Source organism: Canis lupus, chromosome 13 (genome assembly GCF_048164855.1).
Source record: "Canis lupus baileyi chromosome 13, mCanLup2.hap1, whole genome shotgun sequence".
Classification (NCBI taxonomy): Eukaryota; Metazoa; Chordata; class Mammalia; order Carnivora; family Canidae; genus Canis; species Canis lupus.
In genome coordinates, this window is record NC_132850.1 from 34398018 (window position 1) to 34419689 (window position 21672).

At 44.1% G+C, this 21672-nt stretch overlaps 1 protein-coding gene across 1 annotated transcript in view; it reads left to right on the forward strand.

Annotated features, from left to right (window-relative positions):
- PLEKHG7 (pleckstrin homology and RhoGEF domain containing G7) overlaps positions 1 to 19832 on the forward strand; it is a 78577-nt gene extending 58745 nt beyond the window's left edge. Inside the window, 14 exon segments of the mRNA XM_072771588.1 lie at positions 511 to 709; positions 5159 to 5183; positions 5186 to 5242; positions 5245 to 5314; positions 7108 to 7128; positions 7130 to 7225; positions 7742 to 7769; positions 7771 to 7837; positions 12929 to 13053; positions 14249 to 14330; positions 14988 to 15471; positions 16619 to 16632; positions 18189 to 18284; positions 19241 to 19832. Coding sequence (XP_072627689.1) covers positions 511 to 709; positions 5159 to 5183; positions 5186 to 5242; positions 5245 to 5314; positions 7108 to 7128; positions 7130 to 7225; positions 7742 to 7769; positions 7771 to 7837; positions 12929 to 13053; positions 14249 to 14330; positions 14988 to 15471; positions 16619 to 16632; positions 18189 to 18284; positions 19241 to 19347 — 1471 coding nt within the window. The 3' untranslated portion in view covers positions 19348 to 19832.
- Positions 19833 to 21672: the final 1840 nt, after the last annotated feature.

Below are 21672 nucleotides of genomic sequence, written 5' to 3' on the forward strand. Positions count from 1 at the left end.
GGCTTTGTGACCAGACATTTGGCTTTTGTAGGATTTGGCCCCAGGAAAGTCCTATTGCACAGAAGCCCGGAGCACCACTTAGATTGCAGTTTATGGGAATGGTGACCCCTAGAGCACCTCACACCTCACGGAGCACAAAGTTAGTGTTGCAGTGTTGCCCAGGGAGCTGTACAACATGGCAGCCATGGGTCCTAAAGCAAGAAATTTCTGTAGGGGAACTTAAACATTTGCTAATAAGAATAACTGGAAAGATGGGAAGCCCGGGTGGCTCAGTGGTTTAGCACCACCTTCAGTCCAGGGCATGATCCTGGAGACCCGGGATCGAGTCCCACGTCGGGCTCCCTGCATGGAGCCTGCTTCTCCCTCTGCTTGTGTCTCTGCCTCTCTCTCTCTCTCTCTCTCTCTCTCTCTGTCTCTCATGAATAAATAAATAAAATCTTTAAAAACAACAACAACAAAATAACTGGAAAGAATTTTCCCTGACTTCCCTAATTCCTTTGATCCCTTCAGTATCATGCCAGAGCCCTTCTGTATGATCCAGAGAACATGGCCCAAGCCTTTCCAGAAAACAGCTCTTCCCTGCAGCTGTGAGAAGCCCCTGCCAGAGCACCATCTCAGAGGCATGGGAGGGAAAGTGGCCACGGGCCCGAAACACTTCGCTGTGAATCACTGCGCCTTTGCTGTGGTCCACGTGTGCCAGAAAGCCTGGGTGTGGCCTGGCCAAGATAAGAGAGATGATCTTTGGGAAGAGACTTGGCTCCATTTTTGTAGCTTCAGCCTTTCAGTGTTCAATTTGCTACTCAAACTAAAACCTCATTAGATTTCCAAACGTATAAATAATCCTGTGGCAAAAGTTTTCCCTGGAAGCTGATGGATTGGATTCCTGGCCAGGGCCCCAAACTGGCGAGAATCCAGGTCCATGTCTCTCCCTTCCAAGCTAGGGCAGAGATTAATTTAACCAAGCTCAGCCACTACTTTCAAGTAACTGTGGAAAACCCCATATCAACTGGCTTACATTTATCTGTGAAATGTATATAGCACCTGAGATATTTAAGGAAAAGAACTAGGGAGGGCCATGTCATAGTGGTAACATACAATACTCTCACAACGCGTAAGGCTTTACCAGGCACTTGCTCAAACATCTCTTAATCCTTAGCACAAAACTCTGAAGCTGATTACATTGTCTCCATATGTCCCTGAGGCTCAGAGAGATGATGTGACTCTATAAAGTCACATGGCCAGTAGATGGCAAAAAAGAACCTGGATAAAGGTCTCCAGGAAAAAAAAAATAATTCAATGCTCCTTACACCACAATTATTTCTTAGTCCTCAAGGCAATTTCCCATTTCTGGGGAGCTGTTAGCATCATGAGACAAAGCTGAGGAATCAGGGGGAGGCTCTGGAGAAATGGGAGGTGCATCTGCCCTCCACAGCCCCACAGTACAGAACAAAAGGATCATCACTGATAGTTGATAATCATAGTATTAAAATATACAATAAATACAATAATTATACACATAGTGCTTATAACATGGAATAATTATAATACATAAGAAGAAGTAGTAATAATAATAAAGGTGAAAAGATGACTCCTTCTTGAACTCTTGCTATGGCCAGGCACTGTGCTGCATGCTGGGCATGCACCATCTCTTTGTCTGTACAATTCCCCTGTGAGCACTGACATTATCCCCATTTTCCAGGAATTTAGACAAATGAGGCAACTTGTTGGGAATTAGGGTCACTCTGGGCAGAGGGCAGGAACGATTCACACGCAGTCCTGTCTGAAGCAGACATGTGTTTTCCTTCTCTGCTTTGATCTACACAGCATGGTTAAAAATAATAATAATAATAATAATAATAATAATAATAATAATAATAATAAATTTAAAAAATTAAACAGCGTGGTTGGAGAACTGAAATCTGTGTCATGCTATGGGCTCCCTGGAACCGGGAATGCACCTGGAACCTGAATGCACTGGGATTTACCCTCTGTACCATGTGGGACTAGGCCTTATGGGTGTCTGTATGTGGTGGTGGTGGACACTGATGGGAGTTGAAGTCTCCTTGCTCTTTCTCAGACAGTTGAGATGAGACAGAGAAAGAGACTGGAAACTTGATGCGAGCTCTGTCCATAGGCTTCAACTAAACAATGGCTAAGAGCTCTACCTGCTGTAGACTGTTCTAGGCATTCGTGTAGATGAGCTCAAGACCCCTCAGCAACCTGACAAGACAGGCACTCCTGTTACTTGAATTTCACAGTCGAGTCCTAGGGAGCTTATGTAAATTTCCCAAGATTCCACAAGCACAGGCTGCCCAGCCCAATGCTACATCCCCCTCAAGACAGATTGATGAGAAGAATGTTTTTGTCTGGGGCTCTGAATTCCTGTCACTGTTCCCCTAAACACACTCGATACTTATTATAAAACAAAAGCAGGCTCTATTGATCTAGACTCATCCACGAAAAGGCCTTTTATGTCCAATCTTTCTTGACAGAAATGTTCTTTTCTTCCCTAATGCACAAAAAAAAAAAGAAAGAAAGAAAGAAAGAAAGAAAGAAAGAAAGAAAGAAAGAAAAGAAAGCCAATAGGGAGATGAAAGAAAAACTTATGGCTACTTTCAGAATCATCAAATATCTTTATTCTCTCTTCTGAGGCCTTTCAAAATTCTAAAAGCTTCCAATTATCCCTGCCTGGATCTTTGGCTAAATTGTTTACTACTGATGCTTCTTGCCCGACTGTTATCTGGGGGGTTCAGATGTTTTTACAGTCTCCCTGAATCCCAGTGGGTGCTGGCAGCCAGAGCTGTCCCCTGAGGTGTGGAAATCTGGGGCAATGACCCAGGGCTGTGTTTTGAGGAAATCCGTTACTGGGGCTCCCAACCACCCCAGCTGGAATGCAGCTGCCAGTGAGTCAGCATGGAAACCAGCCCTGAAGGCCACAGGTGAACCCCCCCGCCACCACCACCACCAATGTCTTTTCTTTCCACTGATTCCACCCCCAGCCTTTCTGCACCTGGAGTCTCTGCTTCCTTCTCTATCCCTTACAGCCTTGATGAGAATCACAGCCGTCTTTGACCTGGCTGAGAACTTGGAGATGATCTAGTACCTTCCACTATTTCCCAAAAGAGGAATCTGGGATACGGAGAAGGGAGGGTGATCCCTCAGCAAGCCTTGAAGCCTGGATCCTAGAGCTCCATCCACCCCACACCCATGTGCTCACTTTCATGACCTGCCATCTGTATGTGGCAAAGTGGAAAAGACTGTGTCTGCCCAAATTCCTGTGAGGAATGAGCACTGAATGTTTTCAGAAGAAATAATTTCAATAAAGCTGCTAATGTGGGTAGACGAGAACCCCACAGATATGGTCAAACTTTGAAAGACAGGTGCAAATTGCTAAGCATGAGGCTGGGCAAGAGAAGGGATAAGTTCAGCAGTGAGAGAAAGAGCTCTCTTTTCAGAGAAGGAAATGGAACCAGAAAAATGGTGGGGGGCTGTGGGCTGTATATTTGACCCCTCCCCTCAACCCAAAATCTTCAGTAAAATAAATGTTAAATAATAATTCATAATTCATAAAATGTTTTCCCTGAGTGGGTTTACGGTGGAAACCAACATAGGAAACTAACCAAAAGACTTAACTTGGCATTTGGCCCATGCTGTTCAAGAGAGAAGCAGTATGGGTACAAACAGAATCCCAGGGGCCAGAGAAATCCATTGGAATCTCAGTGCCCCTCAGCAAGTACGTGAATATCTACAGAAGGGCTTCGGACGTCCCTGGGCCATTGAGCCAATTGTACCCCCATCTCCAAAGTGCGAAGGTTGACATCTGGGCAGAAAGATGGGCTCAGCTATCTTTGGGGAGGCGAGAGGAGCCTCTACAGTATGCCTTGGGCCCTCCAGAGGCTGGCCCTGAAATGCCAGGGTCATGAGACAAAGGACTTAACTGGAAAGTGGAAAACAGGCAATAGCCTGGGGCAGGAAAAACATTTAGTTAAGGGTAGGACCCTTTTACAGCTCAACACAGGCGTGAGTGGGTGGGAGAAGGGAAGAGGAAGAGAACACATGTCCTTGATGGCACCTAGGTGCGTAGTAGCCAGAAATTTGGCTCCATGAATCATGTGTCACCAAAAAGCCAGGGCCCCTCCGTTCAAGACAGTGTCACGTTCAAAGAAACAGTCCAGTAGATGAAACAAATGGAAGAGCTATTCTCATGTTCGCTTGTGTTTCTCAAATACCTTTTATGGAATCCAGTGCATGAGCCATGGCAGTACTCACTAAGAGTACTGTCTCTGTCTCCCCAGTGCTTGCACACCCTGCAACTGCCTCTTGATCCAAGCTCTCTCTATTGAAAATTGTCTTTGTCTTTGCCTCTCCCCTCTCCTTGCTGCTCTGTATCAGGTAGATCAATTTAACCTCTTGGACTTGTGTTTTCCTTTTCCCTTCCTTACCCTGATTCTCAGCAACAAAAGAAACTCAAGGAACTGTCCCAACTAGCAAAACCCCTTGCTTTCCCATCTACCCTCCAGTGTTCATTCTCAGTTCTCCTAACTATGCATCACAATGAGCATGGGAGCAGAGCTGGTGAAACTAGAAGTCTCCCCCAAGGGCCAGAGAGAGGGAAGAAGCCAATGGGTGAGACTAAAGTCTTAAGTGAGAAGGGTAAACAAAGCTGGAGCCCGTATATTGATACATCTTATCACTGCCCCTGACCGGAACATGCATACTCTAGGACATTTAACAGATTTCAAGTATTTCCTGTGTATCAAAATCTTGATACATTTCCCTGCTTGGTGGAGTGCTGATGGCGGCTGCCTTCACCATCATTACTGGGAAAGCAAGACATCTGAACAAGGATTCTTTCATTTCTTTCATTGGCAAATAACAATGTCAGTCCCACAATAATACTTAACCACGTTTAAGGACCCCATTTTCAACCTTGAATTTGGCACCTGTAGATAGATGCTTGCTAATGACAGTTTAAGATGGAATTTTCAAAACCAAAGTCTAGGCCACAGGCTTATAAACTTGCCCACCAAGCTCACAGGTATATCATGTCATTACTGAATAAAGTCCCTAAGAGTTTCTTGCGTCCAGGCTTCTTGGTGCCTTGATAGGAGAAGTGATATTCTGATATATCTGCTTTTGTCTTCCACAGCGGTGAGAGCAAAAAGAACAGTGCAGCCAGCTTCACTGGCTGAGCTGCTGGTGGCTGCACTGCACAGGCTGACGTGGTACCTACCCTCTGTTATTGCAGTAGGAACTCTACAGAGAAAATCGTGATCGATGCCATCAAGGAAAAGGTGGAGAAGTCCATCAGTAAGTCCTTGAGACAGGTGCCCCAGAGCCCCTGAGTGAGCTTACTTAAAGGGATAGAGGGCTCTGTGGCTGCTGGGAACCAGGAGCACTTCCATCCTAGAAGCTAATTCCATTAACTTGAGGTCATGGCTCTCAGAAACATGGATTTGAGTCTGAGCGCATCGTATGCTCAGACACACAAAACAATGGGCTCCAGGCACACCCTGGCAGCCTCTAGGAGAACACCAAGCTTGTGGAGAATGTGAGTCTGTCTCCAAGGCCTTCAAAAGTGAGTTCAGGCAGGAAAAGACCTACTTCCCAGATGACTGAAGGTGAAGGCGCTTTGTTTTTAACATCCATACTGAACCACACACAAAGTAAATGGGGGTAAACACCACAGGGAGCCTTTCTGGAGGATAAACTACATTCATTATATATATATATACATATATATATATAATATAATATATATATATTTCTTTTTTTTTTTTTAAGGTCACTGAACTCCAGGGCCAATAACATTATGCTAATTGCAGTCTCAAAAACTAAAATTTGAGAATAGGAACTAAGCAAGCCCAACGATGACTTAAGTTAATTTGTGGATCTTTGTATAATTAAATTCAAATAAAGAAATCCATGACACATGCCCATAAACCAAGATTTCCTGGGAAGCATCCAAAAGGAACAACTCAAATTGACGATTATCAGCTCTACAGAAACAAAAAAAAATTTTTTTACAAGTTCTGAAGTAAAATAGCCATTCAATTGGGAGCTTCTTTTCTTCTTAAATTTTTTTGTTCAAATTCTAAAATGACCCAAGGAACTAGAATTGAGCTTCTTGATGAACAAGACAAAAACTCAGTTAAAGACAGATTAAAAAAAAAACAAAAACTTTTGAAGTCATTTTGGAGATTATTACCCATTTTGATAGGTTAGTGAGGAAGACAACAGTTCTCTTCTGGAGATTTCTCAATAAAATATGGGACCTTGTCATTGAGGGAAGAGATTCCTGTGAGCTTCCTGTAAGTCTATGACTTTAAAGATGACGAATTCTCTAGAATTCCACCCACCATGTGATTCTATGAATCTATGATTTTTTCATATTTCCAAAAATTATTTCAAAACTTCAATAGTAATATGTTTTGTAATTTTTTAAAAGATTTTATTTATTTATTTGAGAGAGAGAGAGTAAGAGAGAGCGGAGCAGGGGCAGAGGGAAAAGCAGACTCCCCGCTGAGCAGGGATCCCAGTGTGGGGCTCCATCCCAGGACCCTGGGATCATAACCTGAGCCGAAGACAGGTGCTTAACCGACTGAGCCACTCAGGTGCCCATAGTATGTTATTTTAAAATGTTGGAAAATTAATACATATCCTCAGAAGGTAAAATGAGTTCTTCTCAAAAAGCAATAATTATCCTTATCATGAAGTGGATGTAGGTTTTATAATTAGTACAAAAAGATATGTTTGTCCTTGTTCATCTGATTTTGTCCCTTCTAATTAAAGGCTGTATGGTTTACAGAATAAGATAAAGCTACCAAAGACTTTATTCATATTATTGAAATAAAAATGCACAATACATTGCCAACTTGCTGAATTACAATAGTTAAGCTTCGTTTTTCTCTGCAAGCGGCTGATTTCAAATTAGTGAGTTTTTCGAAGACATTTAAACAGCAAGCAATATGTTAAATGAACCTAAGATACGGTTTGTCTCCAGGGGCAGTCAGCTTCTCTAAATGATTACTATGGATCTTGGTTATATTTTGTGCTGTAATGTCACATGCATTTAAGACTATATTGATTGTGTCTTGTTTTTTCAAGGGATCTTGAAGGAAAGGTGAAGGCTTGACAATTTCCAAAAATGTCGACCTCTACAAGAGATTAGAGGGTGGCCTCCCCTTTGGGATAGAGATAAAAGATTTTTTGGGATGCCTGGGTGGCAGGGCATGATCCTGGAGTCCTGGGATCAAGTCCCACATCCAGGTCCCCACATGGAGTCTGCTGCTTCTCCCTCTGCCTGTGTCTCTGCTTCTCCGTGTCTCTCATGAATAAATAAAATCTTTTTTTTTAAAAAAAAAAAAGCACTTTTCATTCCAGAGGTACAAAAAAGATCAATTAAGACTTGTGTCCTTTTCTAGAAGTTTGTCATTTAAGTAGAAATTAATACACGAGTCTTAGAAAGTCCCCAGTTGTCCACTGGAATAAGAAATCGAGTTTTATGAACAAGAAGTGAAGCTTTCATCCATGTGACCTTGTATGTGGGAGGCTGACATTACCAGCCATTCTCGGGGTGGCCCTTCTGAGCAGTTTCCATTCTGTCCCATTCTCATGTCCACCTTCTAGCATTTCTGAGCGTTGCCCCCCTTCTAGCTATCTAGAATGCATTGCCCCAGCTCCTGGGATATATTCTCCTTCGATGACCAACAATCTCTCTCTGCTGTTCTCCCTTAACAAGTGCCTGAAACATTTTTAAGGAACACATGTGTGGCAGAAAACATCGTGTCACCAACCAAGAGACACTTTCTCTCCACAAGAAAATTAACTCCTGCAGGTAAAACACTGCTTCCTTTACCAACTCAACATCCTTGCTTGCTACCTTGTAGCTTGTCCAGTCATTGTGAACAGAAGCGTGGGAGGAATTGTATTTGCCTCTCTACGGCCAAGGCCATGGAAGCTGTGGAGCAGGGCCTCCTGGGGACTCTCACACCACTCTGGTATGATCAACGACTTCACATTGTGAAGGCCACAGTTTCTCCACTTTCTCTCTGTGCAATGAGATAGCCATGTCTATCTCACAGGTTGTTGATCAAATGAAATAATAGACAAAAAGAGCTTAGCTGGTGGTCTGGAACATGGCAAACACTGGGCGGCATCTGCTGCCATCTTGGTTTTACTCCCCCAGTAGGCAGGGCAACCATCCTGTTAGTGTTGGTCGGGCCCCATTATGTTGTGCTACAGGTTGTGCTAGGTAGGTACCCTTGGAGGACAGGAAGCACAGCAAACCCCTGTCCCTGAGGTGGGAAAGCTCTGCCGCAGCGAGCAGACCTGCAGTGCAAGTTCAGAAAGGTGAAGAGTCTGTGAAGCTGGTGTACCTGACTGAGCAAGGCTGCATGTGGTCCATGGGGCTGCAGGCAGGCCTGAGGCCTTAGGAAGGCTGGAAGTCCCTGGAAGGATAGGTGGGATGACATCCCAGATAAAGAACAGAGCCGGAGGAAAGGATGGGAGGCAGAGAAGCCCCTGAGGATGTAGGTCCTGGCAGCTGGTGGTGTGGAGGCTGAGCCCCAGAGGCCGACTGCCAGCCTCACCTCCTGGCTGTGCCCGTTCTGCCTCTGTGACCCTCGGCCCCTTCCAGAAATCCTGCCGCCCTGTGCTCCCCTCCCTCTGTTGTGAGGATTCAATGAGCTAACGGATGGAGAGGTACTGGAAAGCATGGCTGGCACTGAGTCGGCACTCAATTAATGCCATCATGATCAGAAAGGGCTGCCAGACTGAAATAAGACTTGCAGTCATTCATTTACTCACTTCTGCACGAACTCCTCGACTGGCCCCCTGCTGCGTGTGAAGCCTCGTGGGACACGGGGTTGCCTATTTCCAGTATTTTGTCCAGGGAGGAGGTGCTGGGTGGTAACTCCTGATTGAATGCACATTGTTGAGAACCTGTGATATTTTAGGGTTTGCCCTAGATGTCAGGTTGGGACACAGTGGCCACCTGGCTACTGCTGACCAGGAAGGGTAGACGTGTGTCCAGCATTCTACATCAAGGGGCTGCTTCATGCATTTTCTCCTTCCAGTGAGTTATGCAGAGAAGTTACACTTAATCCCATGGTATAGACGAGGAATCTGTGGCTATAACCATGCTCAAGTTCACCTGGCATGTCAAACAGCAGAGACCAGGCCCGCGTCAGGCCGCCTCAGCATAGGTAGGCTTCCAGAATCACAGCAACTGGCTTGGCAGCCAAGTTGAGGGGCCCAGCCAGGAAACTGCTAACAACAAGAAGTTGAGTTCTTGGACAGGAATGATAGGTTTCCAATGCTGATGAAGAAAGAGTTACCAGAAGCAAAGCGCAAAAGGGCGCATAGAAGGAGACCAAAGTAGAGAGACCTTTACTTTGTGAGTGAAACTCCTCAGTGAAGCAGGGTGAGGTGAGAAGAGCCTGGGCCTGGGCTTCTCAACTGTTCCTTTCCCCGTAAGTCGTGCCCTGCCCACGTCCATTTGAAAAGATGACAATTTTGATTCTTTTAATTATTCGCCACTTCAAAAATAATTATACCACATCACAAAACCAAATCAAAGTAAGGAAGCAAAACAACTCTGCACTAAGACTGCCTTTCCCTACAAAATTGGCCTCCACTTGGCATTATCAGAGACTTTGATTCGCCCCCTGCTCTATCTGCCAACCCTGTGAGGTGTACCGGCCTATCCTAAACTGTCAGAAATGCACATAAATAGAATAAGATAAATGTGAGAGAGATTTCAAAGGTGAAGGCAGGAGGACTTGATGATTGATAAAAAGAGTCAACAGAAAATGAGTCGAAGACATCCTCAGGTGTTCTAATCCGTGTGCCTAAAAGGTTGGTTGAACAACACTGAGGATAGACAAGAAAGTGGGTCAGGGAGTCAGTTTTAGGATTCAAGTGTAGGTGAGAAGTCATGATGAGAAGTCATGTGGAAGCTGGATAAACATGCTCACGACCATCTCTCAGTGAAAAGCCATGTCAGATGTGCATTCACTCGTCACATGGGCTCGGGGTGCTTGCATGGAGTGTGGGGCGGAGGCTGGCTCTGCATCCCTGGGGAATGGCTTTTTCTGCACGGCCCAGCATGAGTCACCAGTGAGTCTACATTCTAACAGGTGGGAAGGGGAAGCGGGGACAGGAGATCAGAGCCCTGCTGTTTAAGGATGTGACCCAGAAGTTACACACTTTTGCGCATATCCATCTGTAGATTTAGTTGTTTGGCCATATTTAGCTACAAGGGAAGCTGGGAGGTGTAGTATTTATTGGAAGTGGACATGTACACACTGAAACTCAGAAACTCCACTACTACAAAGGGGGCGTGAATGGTTTTTGAGGGACAAGCAGCGAGCAGTCCTTGCAGCAGCTTGATTTGTGAAAATGAAAGTTTCTAGTAGTAATAGTTTAAAAAAATATTCAGGGACAATTCAAGATTGAATAAAATGTACACTGTCTCTCCATGCAAGTATGGAATCTTTCCTCTAAACTGACAAGAGGTGAGGAAATAGAAATGAACCCTTAATATTTTATCTATGACTTAACCTTAGCCCCACAGCTTCCTGGGATTTACAGTAAATGAGAAAGAGAAAAAAACAAAGAGAGAGAGAGAGAAAGAGCTTCTAGAATAATATTAAGTATTTTACTGATTTTTCTTATAGTTTCTTTAAACATCTGTTATGTCTACCTTGGAATGGATTGCCTTTTCCTCTGAAATTATTTACATTTAACCACTCCTATTTCTAATTTCCAGGGAAATCGAGTAGACTAGGGAAGGCTAATCCTCATTCTAATACTCGATTTCTCTTCTACTACTATCTCCTTCTTGGGGAAAAGTATAAAAGCCCACTTGCCTGACGTAACTATAAAAAGTGGTATTAGAAAAGTTTGTAAATCTAAAGCTACACAACGAATATTTAAACATGTACAGACACGTTGCAGAAGTTGGGAAACAACTTGGGAATGACTTTTTTTAAAAAAGATTTTATTTATTTATTCATGAGAAACAGAGAGAGAGAGAGAGGCAGGGACACAAGTAGAGAGAGAAGCAGGCTCCACGCAGGGAGGCCGATGCAGGACTCGATCCCGGGTCCCCAGGATCAGGCCCTTGGCTGAAGGCGATGCTAAACCGCTGAGCCACCCGGGCTGCCCAATGACTGTCTTAATCAGCGACGGCTGTCATAACAAAATACCACAGACGAGGCCACGTAAAGGACAGGACGTTATTCCTCTCAATTCTGGAGGCTGGAAGTCCATGATCAGGTCGCCAGCTGGTTAGGTTTGTGGTGAGGGCTCTCTTCTCAGCTTGCAGACGGCCTCCTTCTCAGTGGCCCCACGCGGCAGGGAGAGAGGCCTTTCTTGTGTATCCTCTTTCGATGGCTCTAATCCTATTGGATCAGGGCTCCACTCATATTTAATCTTCCTTACTTATTCCCAGTATAGCCACAGTGGAGGTCAGGGTTTCAACACAGGAGTTTGGGCGGCGGGAGGCACAATTCAGTTCACAGCAATAACAAAATGCCTTTTCTTTTTTTTTAGTCACGTGTACCTTTGCCAATGACCGCCCGGATGAGTCAAAAGGCCAAAATACTGCAAGTTCCATTAGTCGATAGATGTGGCCTAGGCTTAGCTGGAACCACCGCAAATACCATCCGCATTATCTTAGATCCACATGGAATGCATCACAAGTATAATGTCTTTAAAGTTGGAAGCCTGGGCTCACATCAAATCTCTGCTTTCGGCAGAAATCAATGCAACAGTAATGCAGTTTTCTGATCCGCATGATTGGAGCTTCCAGAGGTGTAAGCCTGGTGTGCCCTGATACCCACTCTGTCTTGTTTTCTAGGGGATTCTTTGATTGAAAAAAAAAAAAAAAACCTTTCTGCTTACTATTGCCAGATAGTAATTTTGCCTTTTTCCCCTCCTCGGGAAGCACAAGATTCCTAGTTGTTTATCTGTTTCTCTCCGATAATTTCCTCTTAGTTATAAAAGCGCCACAAAAAGGTAAAATGCTGTATTTCTAAATAAGTCTGCTAAATAAGGTTAGAGATATTCCTAAATAGGCTGTGTTAAAAATGCAAAGATTGTTCTACATCACATAGGTTTCACCCTCTAAAAGAAATAGAGGGGGACCCCTGGGTGGCTCAGCGGTTGAGCGTCTGCTTTTGGCTCAAGTCATGATCCTGGGGTCCAAGGGATCGAGTCCCACATCGAGCTCCCTGCATGGAGCCTGCTTCTGCTTCTGCCTATGTCTCTGCCTCTCATGAATAAATAAAATCTTTTAAAAAAATAAATAATAAAAAATAAAATAAATAAAAGAAATAGAAATACATTCTTAGACTCTGTCTGTATACTTGTGAAATAAGTCTCAGAAGCCTAGACTTTTTGCCTGACCTGCCTAAGTAAGTGAAGCCAAACTCCTTTTGCCCATGTTGGCCTTCGTCTACCATCCACGGCGGTGTTATTGGTATCGTGATGAGCATCACTGCCTTCCAGATTGCCCACCAGAGCAAAAGCAGCCAGTGAGCGGAGCTGTGGGCGGGGGTTGAGGGGGGTCTCTAAACTTTCTCTTGTCTTGGGCTGAGGTGATCTTCACCCTCATTTTTTTTTCCTTTTTTTTTCACCCTCATTTTGATTTGAAAGTGCACACAGTCCCTGAGAGACGATGACCGGGGAGCCCTGGGCTCTCAGTGTCTACCTGTAGGTAAGAACTGCAGAAGCCAACTGAGGTATAGCTGGCATCGCAGAATGAGTCAACTCGGGGCTAAAGCCACAAAATCTCTCCTGAGAACGGGCATTTCTTCCATGACTGGAGTATCAGTGGTTACCGTTATGGTGGCTGTTACCATGCATGAGGCCGTGGGGTCTTGCGGTCCACTCAAGGCTTTCTGTTTAATGTTCCCCTTCATAGGGTGCTCCCCGAATGACATGTGTGAGTGGTCGCAGGAGTGGGGACTCCCCCAAGGCTCTCGGGCATCTGCCCCTCAGAGCAGGGAGGAGGGGCTGCAGTGTGTCATAGGCCCTCAGGGGCCTACTGTTGGTTCATCCCACTTCTTTACCAAATGACTCAGCCTTACACAGAGGTAAGATCATGAACTATTTTACATCTTTTAAGAACCAGAGCTTCTAGATGGCATGTTGGCTAGGTGAGCTAAATAATTTAGGGATCTTTACGTAGTAAAATAGATACCCATTAATCCATCTGTGAATAGCTGATCGGTGATAGGGAAGGAACTGGGTGCTGCAGGAAATTAGGAGTCGCAGTTTTGAGAGCTGGTTGGCCTTCTTGTGTTTTAAACTACCCAGACTAGTGTGTGTGAATAAGTCGAGCTCTAAGAAATCGTCATCCCCTTCAAAAACCATGAGGCCAACACAGCTTGCCTCCACTTCAAATAGTGGCACAGATCAGAGCATGAGAATTACTGGCAGCTCACAGTAACCATATAATAAGATATGTTGGTTTCATGCTTCACAACTGGATTCCAAAATAAGGAATGTTGGGATGCCTGGTTGGCTCAGAGGTCGAGCGTCCTCCTTCTGCTCAGTGCGTGATCCTGGGGTCCTGGGATCGAGTCCCACATCGCGCTCCCTGCAGGGAGCCTACTTCTCCCTCTGCCTGTCTCTGCCTCTCTCTGTGTCTTTCATGAATAAATACATAAAATCTTAAAAAAAAAAAAAAGAAAAGGAATGTTATGTTTTAAATTCCTCTATTTTGTTTCCTCTTTGCTATTTGATGCACATTATACGTCATGCAAATCACAATCTTTGACACTCTTTTTTTTTTAATTGAGCATCTTATATTCAGCACCTTAAGTCATTCAATTATTTACAAGCCATAGGCATGGAATCTACTTAGAGTTTAGTGTTAGATTCCACGGACAGAGTTGGCCTAAAGGAGGCTCCCCTTTCTGACTCAACCAACAGAGTACTAGGGAGAGATACTGGAAATGAAAATCTTCCCAATGATGCAGTGGAGACTTCAATGTTTCCCAGTTGTGAAGCATCACTCATTATTTATTCAGACAATGAAACTTGGGGATCGGGAACACTATGTATGTTAAAGCTTTAAATCGCTAGGTATTGGACGGAAATGCTTTCCAAGATCCAGAAAAAAAAATAGCTGGAGTTCAAGCACTTATTTCTAAAAACTGATTTGGTTAAGGATGCACTTTAGGTATGCGCATCAGTAGTTACTTTCTACTTATTGCACTATTTTCTTCTTTACTTTCAGAAACGTGGAGGCTCCGACACTGGTTTGCTGTGTCCTTTGCTTACTCTTGAGCTGCAAACAGTCATAAAAGAGGGTGGTTCATGCCCATCTCACTAGACAGATTAGAGGACAAAAGTATTGATCTACTCCCCATGTCAGGTTTTCGTTTTTGTTTTTGTTTGTTTGTTTTGTTTTTTGTCTTTTTGTTTTGTTTTGTATCATCCAGCTTCTCTGTTTACCATCACAGAGTTTTGTAGGGTCCTTTTTTGGGGTAATAAGACATGAATCCAATTTAAATCTTCATAAAATACAATGCTGAGTTCCTAGGTGGCTGTCACTCACTCTATGGATTAGTTCTGGAGAAAGTTGGGCTTGGTTTCCAACGCGCGGATAATCCAGCTCTGCCGCTCCCTAGCTGCGTGACCATGAATTTTCTCCGCCACTGGTTTCTCTCGGTAAAATAGGAATATGGACCTCGGTGGGTGGTCAGGAGAAGGAAATGAAATGACGCCTGCAAAGCACTCCGTCAACTGTCGCCCAGTATTAGGATACCGTGGCCAGGGCTATTGCTGTTGGTGGAGAACTGAGGGCCCGCGGCGTGCCGTGCAAGCCTGAGACAGCGCAGTAGCCCGATGGAAGGAAACGTGCCAGAAACGAACCTGTGCACGCGGGCCCCAGACACGTCTGCACGCGCGTGGCTACGACAGAGATACAGGGTCAGCTCCACGGCCTCAAGCCTTCGCTGAGCGCCTCCGGACAGGGCACGCGGTGCGCAGCCCGCAGTTACAAAGACAAACCAGGAACAGGCCCCGTTTGGGGGAACCCTCCAAACCATCAAACTCGACGGTAAGTCCTGCCGTGAGAGCCCCGAGACTCCGGAGACCGGAAGGCACCCCAGCTCCCGAGCGCCGGGTCCCGGCCTGGGCCTGGGTTCGGAAGGAAGCGGCGGCTCCTCCCGCCGGGGACGAGGCCCTGGGAGAGGCCGAGCCGCGCTGGCAGTGCGGGCGGGGAGCGGAGACGGCGCCCGGCCGGCCGGGCCCCGAGGCGCTGGGCAGCACCCGCGCTGCCTGCTGCTCGCTGCTCGCAGCGCCCCCGCCCGGCCCCGAGCGGCCACCGCACCGCTGGGGCGACCGCAGCCCGCGCAGGTGCCAACTCGCGCAGGGAGGCGCCTCGGCCGCAGAAGGGCCCCCCGCGGCGCCCGCGTCCGGACACGGGCCTTCCGCCCTCCGAGCTTCCCACTTCCAGTAAGATTCGCTGGCGGCGTGGTGGTCAGGCCACGGGGCCTCACGTCCGCATTGGCGGGAGCCACTTGCGGTGCACACAGAGCAGCGTGTGCCGCCGGCAGAGGGCGATCCCACAGAAGGCCTGAAAGCGGCGTCCCGGGGGCGCGGAGCCTCTGCCGGGAGGGGTCCTCCTCCGCGCGGTGCCGGTGCCGGTGCCGGTGCCGGTGCCGGTGCCGGGCAGAGCAGCGCAGGCGCAGACGGGCGAGGCGCTCCGAGGCACCTGTCCACGCGGGGAAGCGTCTCTGGCAGAGGCTACCTGGGGCGCGAGTCTTTCCTCGCACTACAGGGGCCTCAGCTAGAAGATGGTCGGGGGGCCCGGGGCGCAGCGGTTTAGCGCCGCCTTCGGCCCACGGCCTGATCCTGGAGACCCGGGATCGAGTCCCGCGTCGGGCTCCCTGCGTGGAGCCTGCTTCTCCCTCTGCCTGTGTCTCTGCCTCGCTCTCCGTGTCTCTCATGAATAAATGAATAAAATCTTAAAAAAAAAAATGATACAGGGACTTGAGGGGAGGAAGCCGTCAGAACCCCGGGGGCAGGGGTGGCGGCTTAGGGTGAGGGCTCAGGTTACCCCACATCACGGATTACCTTGGGAGATGCATGTTGTTGTTATTTTTTTAATGAAAGCATCTTTTTTTAAAGCTATATGTCCACCATTTTATTTTCTGATGTTACTACCATCTCATTATATATATATATATATATTATATAATTTTTCCCCCCCATTCCTCTCATCTATTATTTCAACTGTTGAGACACGTAGTGCATGAAGCAAACCAGCGGCAGAATGAGAAAGAATAAGGAGCAAAAAAAGAAGAGATGGTGCTTCGGAGTGATTGACAACCCAGTTTCAAATCCTGGCCATGTCCTTTACAAGCCGGGTGAGCTTGAAAAAACTAAATCAGTTTCCTGGTTCCTAAGTAGAAACTAGAGGGCTTATTCGGTTGGTGTGTGGCTTAATTGACACAAAAAGGAGGAAAATACAGCCCAGTGCCCAGTACACAGAAAGGGCTTAATAAATGGTGTCAGTTATTATAATTATTATTACATTAGAATGTCAGGCAAGAAAAAGGGCAATTCTTGACCGCATATCTCCTCTCATTTTATTTTACAGGCCTAGCTGGACCGGTTCCCTATGCTTATAAAGTCCCCTGTGCCCATATTACAAATCAAACAGACAAGGGATGCCTTGAATAATTGGGAACTACAGTTGCAGTTTTTGAGGCGAATGGACTCCAAATCCAGCCAAGAACAACAACTTGATCTGTAAAGCCTCACTTGCTACGAGGAATTTATAAGGAGGAAAATCAGGGAGTAAAACAAACGCAGTCAGATCTTTTTTCCAGAAAGTCATTTTAATAGTCCTCTCAACCTCAGAAAAGCTGGACAGAATTTCATGACCTTAAGAGGCTTTGTTGTGTTAGAATTTAGGAATTAGGAGGCTTAGACCACTGCGTGGTACCTGTGATACTAGAATAGTTCTTGCAGTTAAGAAAATAAAAGTCTTGGGATCCCTGGGTGGCGCAGTGGTTTGGCACCTGCCTTTGGCCCAGGGCGCGATCCTGGAGACCCGGGATCGAATCCCACATCAGGCTCCCGGTGCATGGAGCCTGCTTCTCCCTCTGCCTGTGTCTCTGCCTCTCTCTCTCTCTCTGTGACTATCATAAATAAATGAAAATTTAAAAAAAAATTAAAAAAAAAAAAAAAAAGGAAAATAAAAGTCTTACATTCGCTTTGATACTGAAATGTGTCCCAGCCCGCTGGCGGGGAGTCTCAGTTAGACCCACACGTTTCATCAAATACAAATAAGACAGCGGACGAGCACCGGCTTAAGGCTCCGCTGGAATAAAGGCCGGTGCCACCTCCTCCACCCCTGAGGGCTACTTGATGTGACCCGAGGACCAGCCTGGCTTGTTTTTCTGTTTGTTCCTACACCTAAACTAACTGTATAGGCTGCAGAATTTTACTCCCTGTGTTGTATTAATAATTCAAGGAAGAAGCTTTCATTTTAAAAAGCTCCTGCTACCAAAAAAACAAAACAAGCGGGGGGGGGGGGGGGTTTGCTTTTCCCAGTATCTCCTGTCATTTTTCTAAGAGACCAGCTAGGAAATGACCCAACAGACTGCTTCTTTTGCAAGAGCAGAAACCACACCAACACTTCTTTTTGTTTGTTTCACATTTCACATAGTTTGGGAGAGGCTGAATTTGGAGTCAATTTTTTGGCCCTCAGATTTGGTATTTTTGCTACATCTTGTTTATAACCCTTGTTTTGCTGTGATTTCACTTTAAATACAAAAGTAACATTTTAGAAAGGAGTGGTGGAAATACAAGAAACAACAGCTACATACTTTTCCATATTTTTATTGTCTATATTTTACACACACACTATCCCCCTAACATGCTAAATTTCTTCTTAAAAGTGCCCATTTTCCACCAAGCCATAATTGCATTTCATAAAACCCCACTAGTCTTCAGCTAAGGAAGGAAGAAAGGGTTTTCATATTTAAATGAGCTCTATTTGGATATAGGTAGTGAAGTTTCAGCCTTTTTTTTTTTTCAGATTTTTTTTTTTTTGTAATCTATATAAACCCACCACATTCATTAAAAACAAATACTCCAGGTTCTTACACTGAGGAACTGTTGGATTTCATATTAAATGATTTGTCTTTGTGATCTTTTTCTAGCACTTGGGCTGAGAAATTCTTGCCTTGCACAACGTGAAAACAGACATCAGCAGTGGATAGCAGCACTCTTATTACAAGCCCAAATGGAAAACATCAAAGGTTCTATTTGTTTTATAGAGTTTGATTCTTCAGATTTGACATAAGGAAAAAATCTCACTCCAGGCCTTTTAAATAATATTTAATGGGAAATCTTGTGTATTTCCTTCACCAGCTCTTGGGAAGGGCAGATGGTAAGAGGCAAAGGATGTGGACATCTAGTCCATATCATGCAAAGACATTTCAGGAGTTGATCATTTCCTTACACTTGCGTAGTTGACACAGCCGTCATCATGTCCAGGAGGACTAGAGGTTCAAGTGCTGCTTCTAAATTCTGCAGCTTAAATAGAACAATGGGGAAAGAACTGCTTTTACGCTGCATGATTGGCTTTGAAGGTGTTCCAATCAATTTCCAAAGTCCCGGTACACAAACAATGTGATGTCAGCTTAGATGAGGGGCCCCTGCCATAGTGACCTACCTTTGAAAATATGTCAATGGTGATACAGCTATGGAGGGGGTAAAGCAGCTGACTCTGGTATCTCTATCTCAGTCGTTTCCATTTTTGTCTTTCCCCAGGAAGGTTTTCATCATAGCAACAACATGGCCAGACAATTAATGCGGTATTGCATTACTCTTAATAACTCAATTTCCTGGGTCACCTCCCTTGGTCTGTTTTTCAAGTTACGCCACTTGTTAAGAACTATTTCCATACAAAATGGAAATTCAAGAAATTCAACTTTCAAACTTATCTATATTCTCGGCGCTCATTTTTCTAATTAGTCATCATTGACTATTACGGTTCCTTGATTACTCATAACTGTTTTTCCAACTACTATACCATACTCATTTAATCCATTTGCATTTTCATAGATGATTAGATATTTATGATATATTAGATTTAAGAAAGAAAATGGGAAATATGTAAATGTTCCTTAGTCTTCAGTTTTAAAGAGTAAATCAGTAAATACAAAGGTAAATATTAGTCCAAATATGTGAAAAATTCACATATTTTAACAGAAAACATGGATGGCACAAATAACAGCAGCAATCTCGTTTCATCAAGAATCAGGAAACAAGAATCTATCTTTATTTACATTGCCTGCAGAATCCTCTGAAATTTAAGGATCTAAAACAAGTGGTGCACCTTTTTAGATATTAGGGATTAAGATACTCTTTCAAACCTTTGTAACACTTAATGATGGGTTAGAAGGAATTGTGCATCTTAAAAAAGTTCCAGAATTTGAGAATTTGAGCCAGGAAAATCCTCAGTATAGAGGAATAATGACCAACAAATGTGAACTATGAGGAATTTTTTGGCAGGCATATACTGATACCTAGAGTACCTTATAATGTTTTAGTAGGACTTGAGGGAAGCATGGTGCTATTTAAAATTTGTAAAGGGTGAAAGATCAGCTGAATGGAGCATCAGGAGGAAAGCAATGCCCACTGCTTGTGCTCAGTATGGACTCTAGCATCTCACTTTGTCTATGTCAAGAACGAAACCTAATTTCCTACACGGTTTGTACATCAGTCTTACTGCTTTGGAGTCCTCACATGCAATAATAATTCTGATGTATACTTTGCTCTCCTAACAAATTAAGCAATCAATAAGGTCTATATTTAATAGTCTTAAAATTCCTATTTGCCAACAGTTTCCTCATCTCAGGTATATTTTATAATAATACTCTAACTCAGAAATCCCTGATATTAAATTCCCTTATTTTAAGAAAAAAAAAAAAGTATTTGTTCCAGTTTCATCAGATAGCAGTTTTACATGGGAGCTTTTCATAGAAATAGTTAAGATATCCTTCTCTGAACCTCATTTTTTGAAGATTGATGAAGTTTGTCATAAAACTACTTTCTGGTTTTGAGTGGTGTGTGTGTATGTGTGTGTGTTAGCACAGTATAGTCAAGTTTATTTGGCAGAAAGGACTTGAAACATCATTGGTATTTTTAGGAAGAAAGGCAGCTTGAATTATATTGTCATGGTGCAATATACTATTAACTGCATTTAAAAAACTAGTTCTTATAATCAGATTATATAAAAAAGAAATCCACATATTTCAACTTCAGGAATGCTAACTTTTGCAATTTCCAAAGTGGAAGTATTAAATTTATCAATTTGGGCTTTAAGTTTTAGAGGATGGAAAAGAGAGGATGATGCCTGAGGAAGTCACGTGCACAGTTAATTGAGGAAAACACAGATTTCACCACGTAAACCAGGCAGTATAAGAGCAGCATAAAGGGTAAAGCACTGCTAGAAGAGAGTGTCACACTCTCTGTATAATAATCTCAGATATTAGAATAAGTGGAAATAAGAGGGGGCAACCCTGGTGGCTCAGCGGTTTAGTGCCTGCCTTCAGCCCAGGGCATGATCCTGGAGACCCAGGATTGAGTCCCATGTCAGGCTCCCTGCATGGAGCCCGCTTCTCCCTCTGCCTGTGTCTCTGCCTCTCTCTCTCTCTCTGCATCTCTCATGAAAAAATAAATAAAATCTTAAAAAAAAAAAAAAAGAAGAGGAAGATCTGGAAAGCAATAACTACATTAATATTTAAGAATAAATGAGGGGTAAAAAAGGGCAAAGAACAGGGACTAGATTTCAAGTGAGTTCCTAGAGATGGAACCCAGATAAGACTGACAGCAATTACGAGCAGGAGAAAACAATATAGATTTATGCAAAGAAGATTTAGGAAGAAATTTCTGGCCAAAAAATAATATACATATTTTTTGAGAAAAAAAATCAACAATCATCTTACAAGAATTTTTAGATATAAGCCAACCCAAGAGGAAGGTAATGGACAGGGATGAGGCAATCTCTTGGAATTCCTTCCTAAAGTCCCGAGTCCACTAAGTGTGTATATATATATGTGTGTGTGTGTGTGTGTGTGTGTATGTGTGTGTGTGTATACATATATATATATATTTATATATATTTTTATAGCTATTTTCACCCTTAAATCTCAATCAAGGGAGAGAAAGACTGAGTAAATAAGCATCAAGATATAAAACAGCTTGGGATCCCTGGGTGGCGCAGCGGTTTGGCGCCTGCCTTTGGCCCGGGGCGCGATCCTGGAGACCCGGGATCGAATCCCACATCGGGCTCCCGGTGCATGGAGCCTGCTTCTCCCTCTGCCTGTGTCTCTGCCTCTCTGTCTCTCTCTGTGTGACTATCATGAATAAATAAATAAAATCTTTAAAAAAAAAAAAAAAAAAAAAAAGATATAAAACAGCTTAAGAATACACTATATACAAAGAAATATTAGCATTTCTGTGTTCATCACAGCACTACTCACAATAGCCAAGAAGTGGAAGAAACCTTAATGTCCATCAATATGAATAGAAAAAGAAAATATGGTAGATACATACAATGAAATACTGTTTCAGCCTTCAAAAGAAGGAAATTCTGCAACTCGCAACAATACAGAAGAAACTTGGGCATTATGCTAA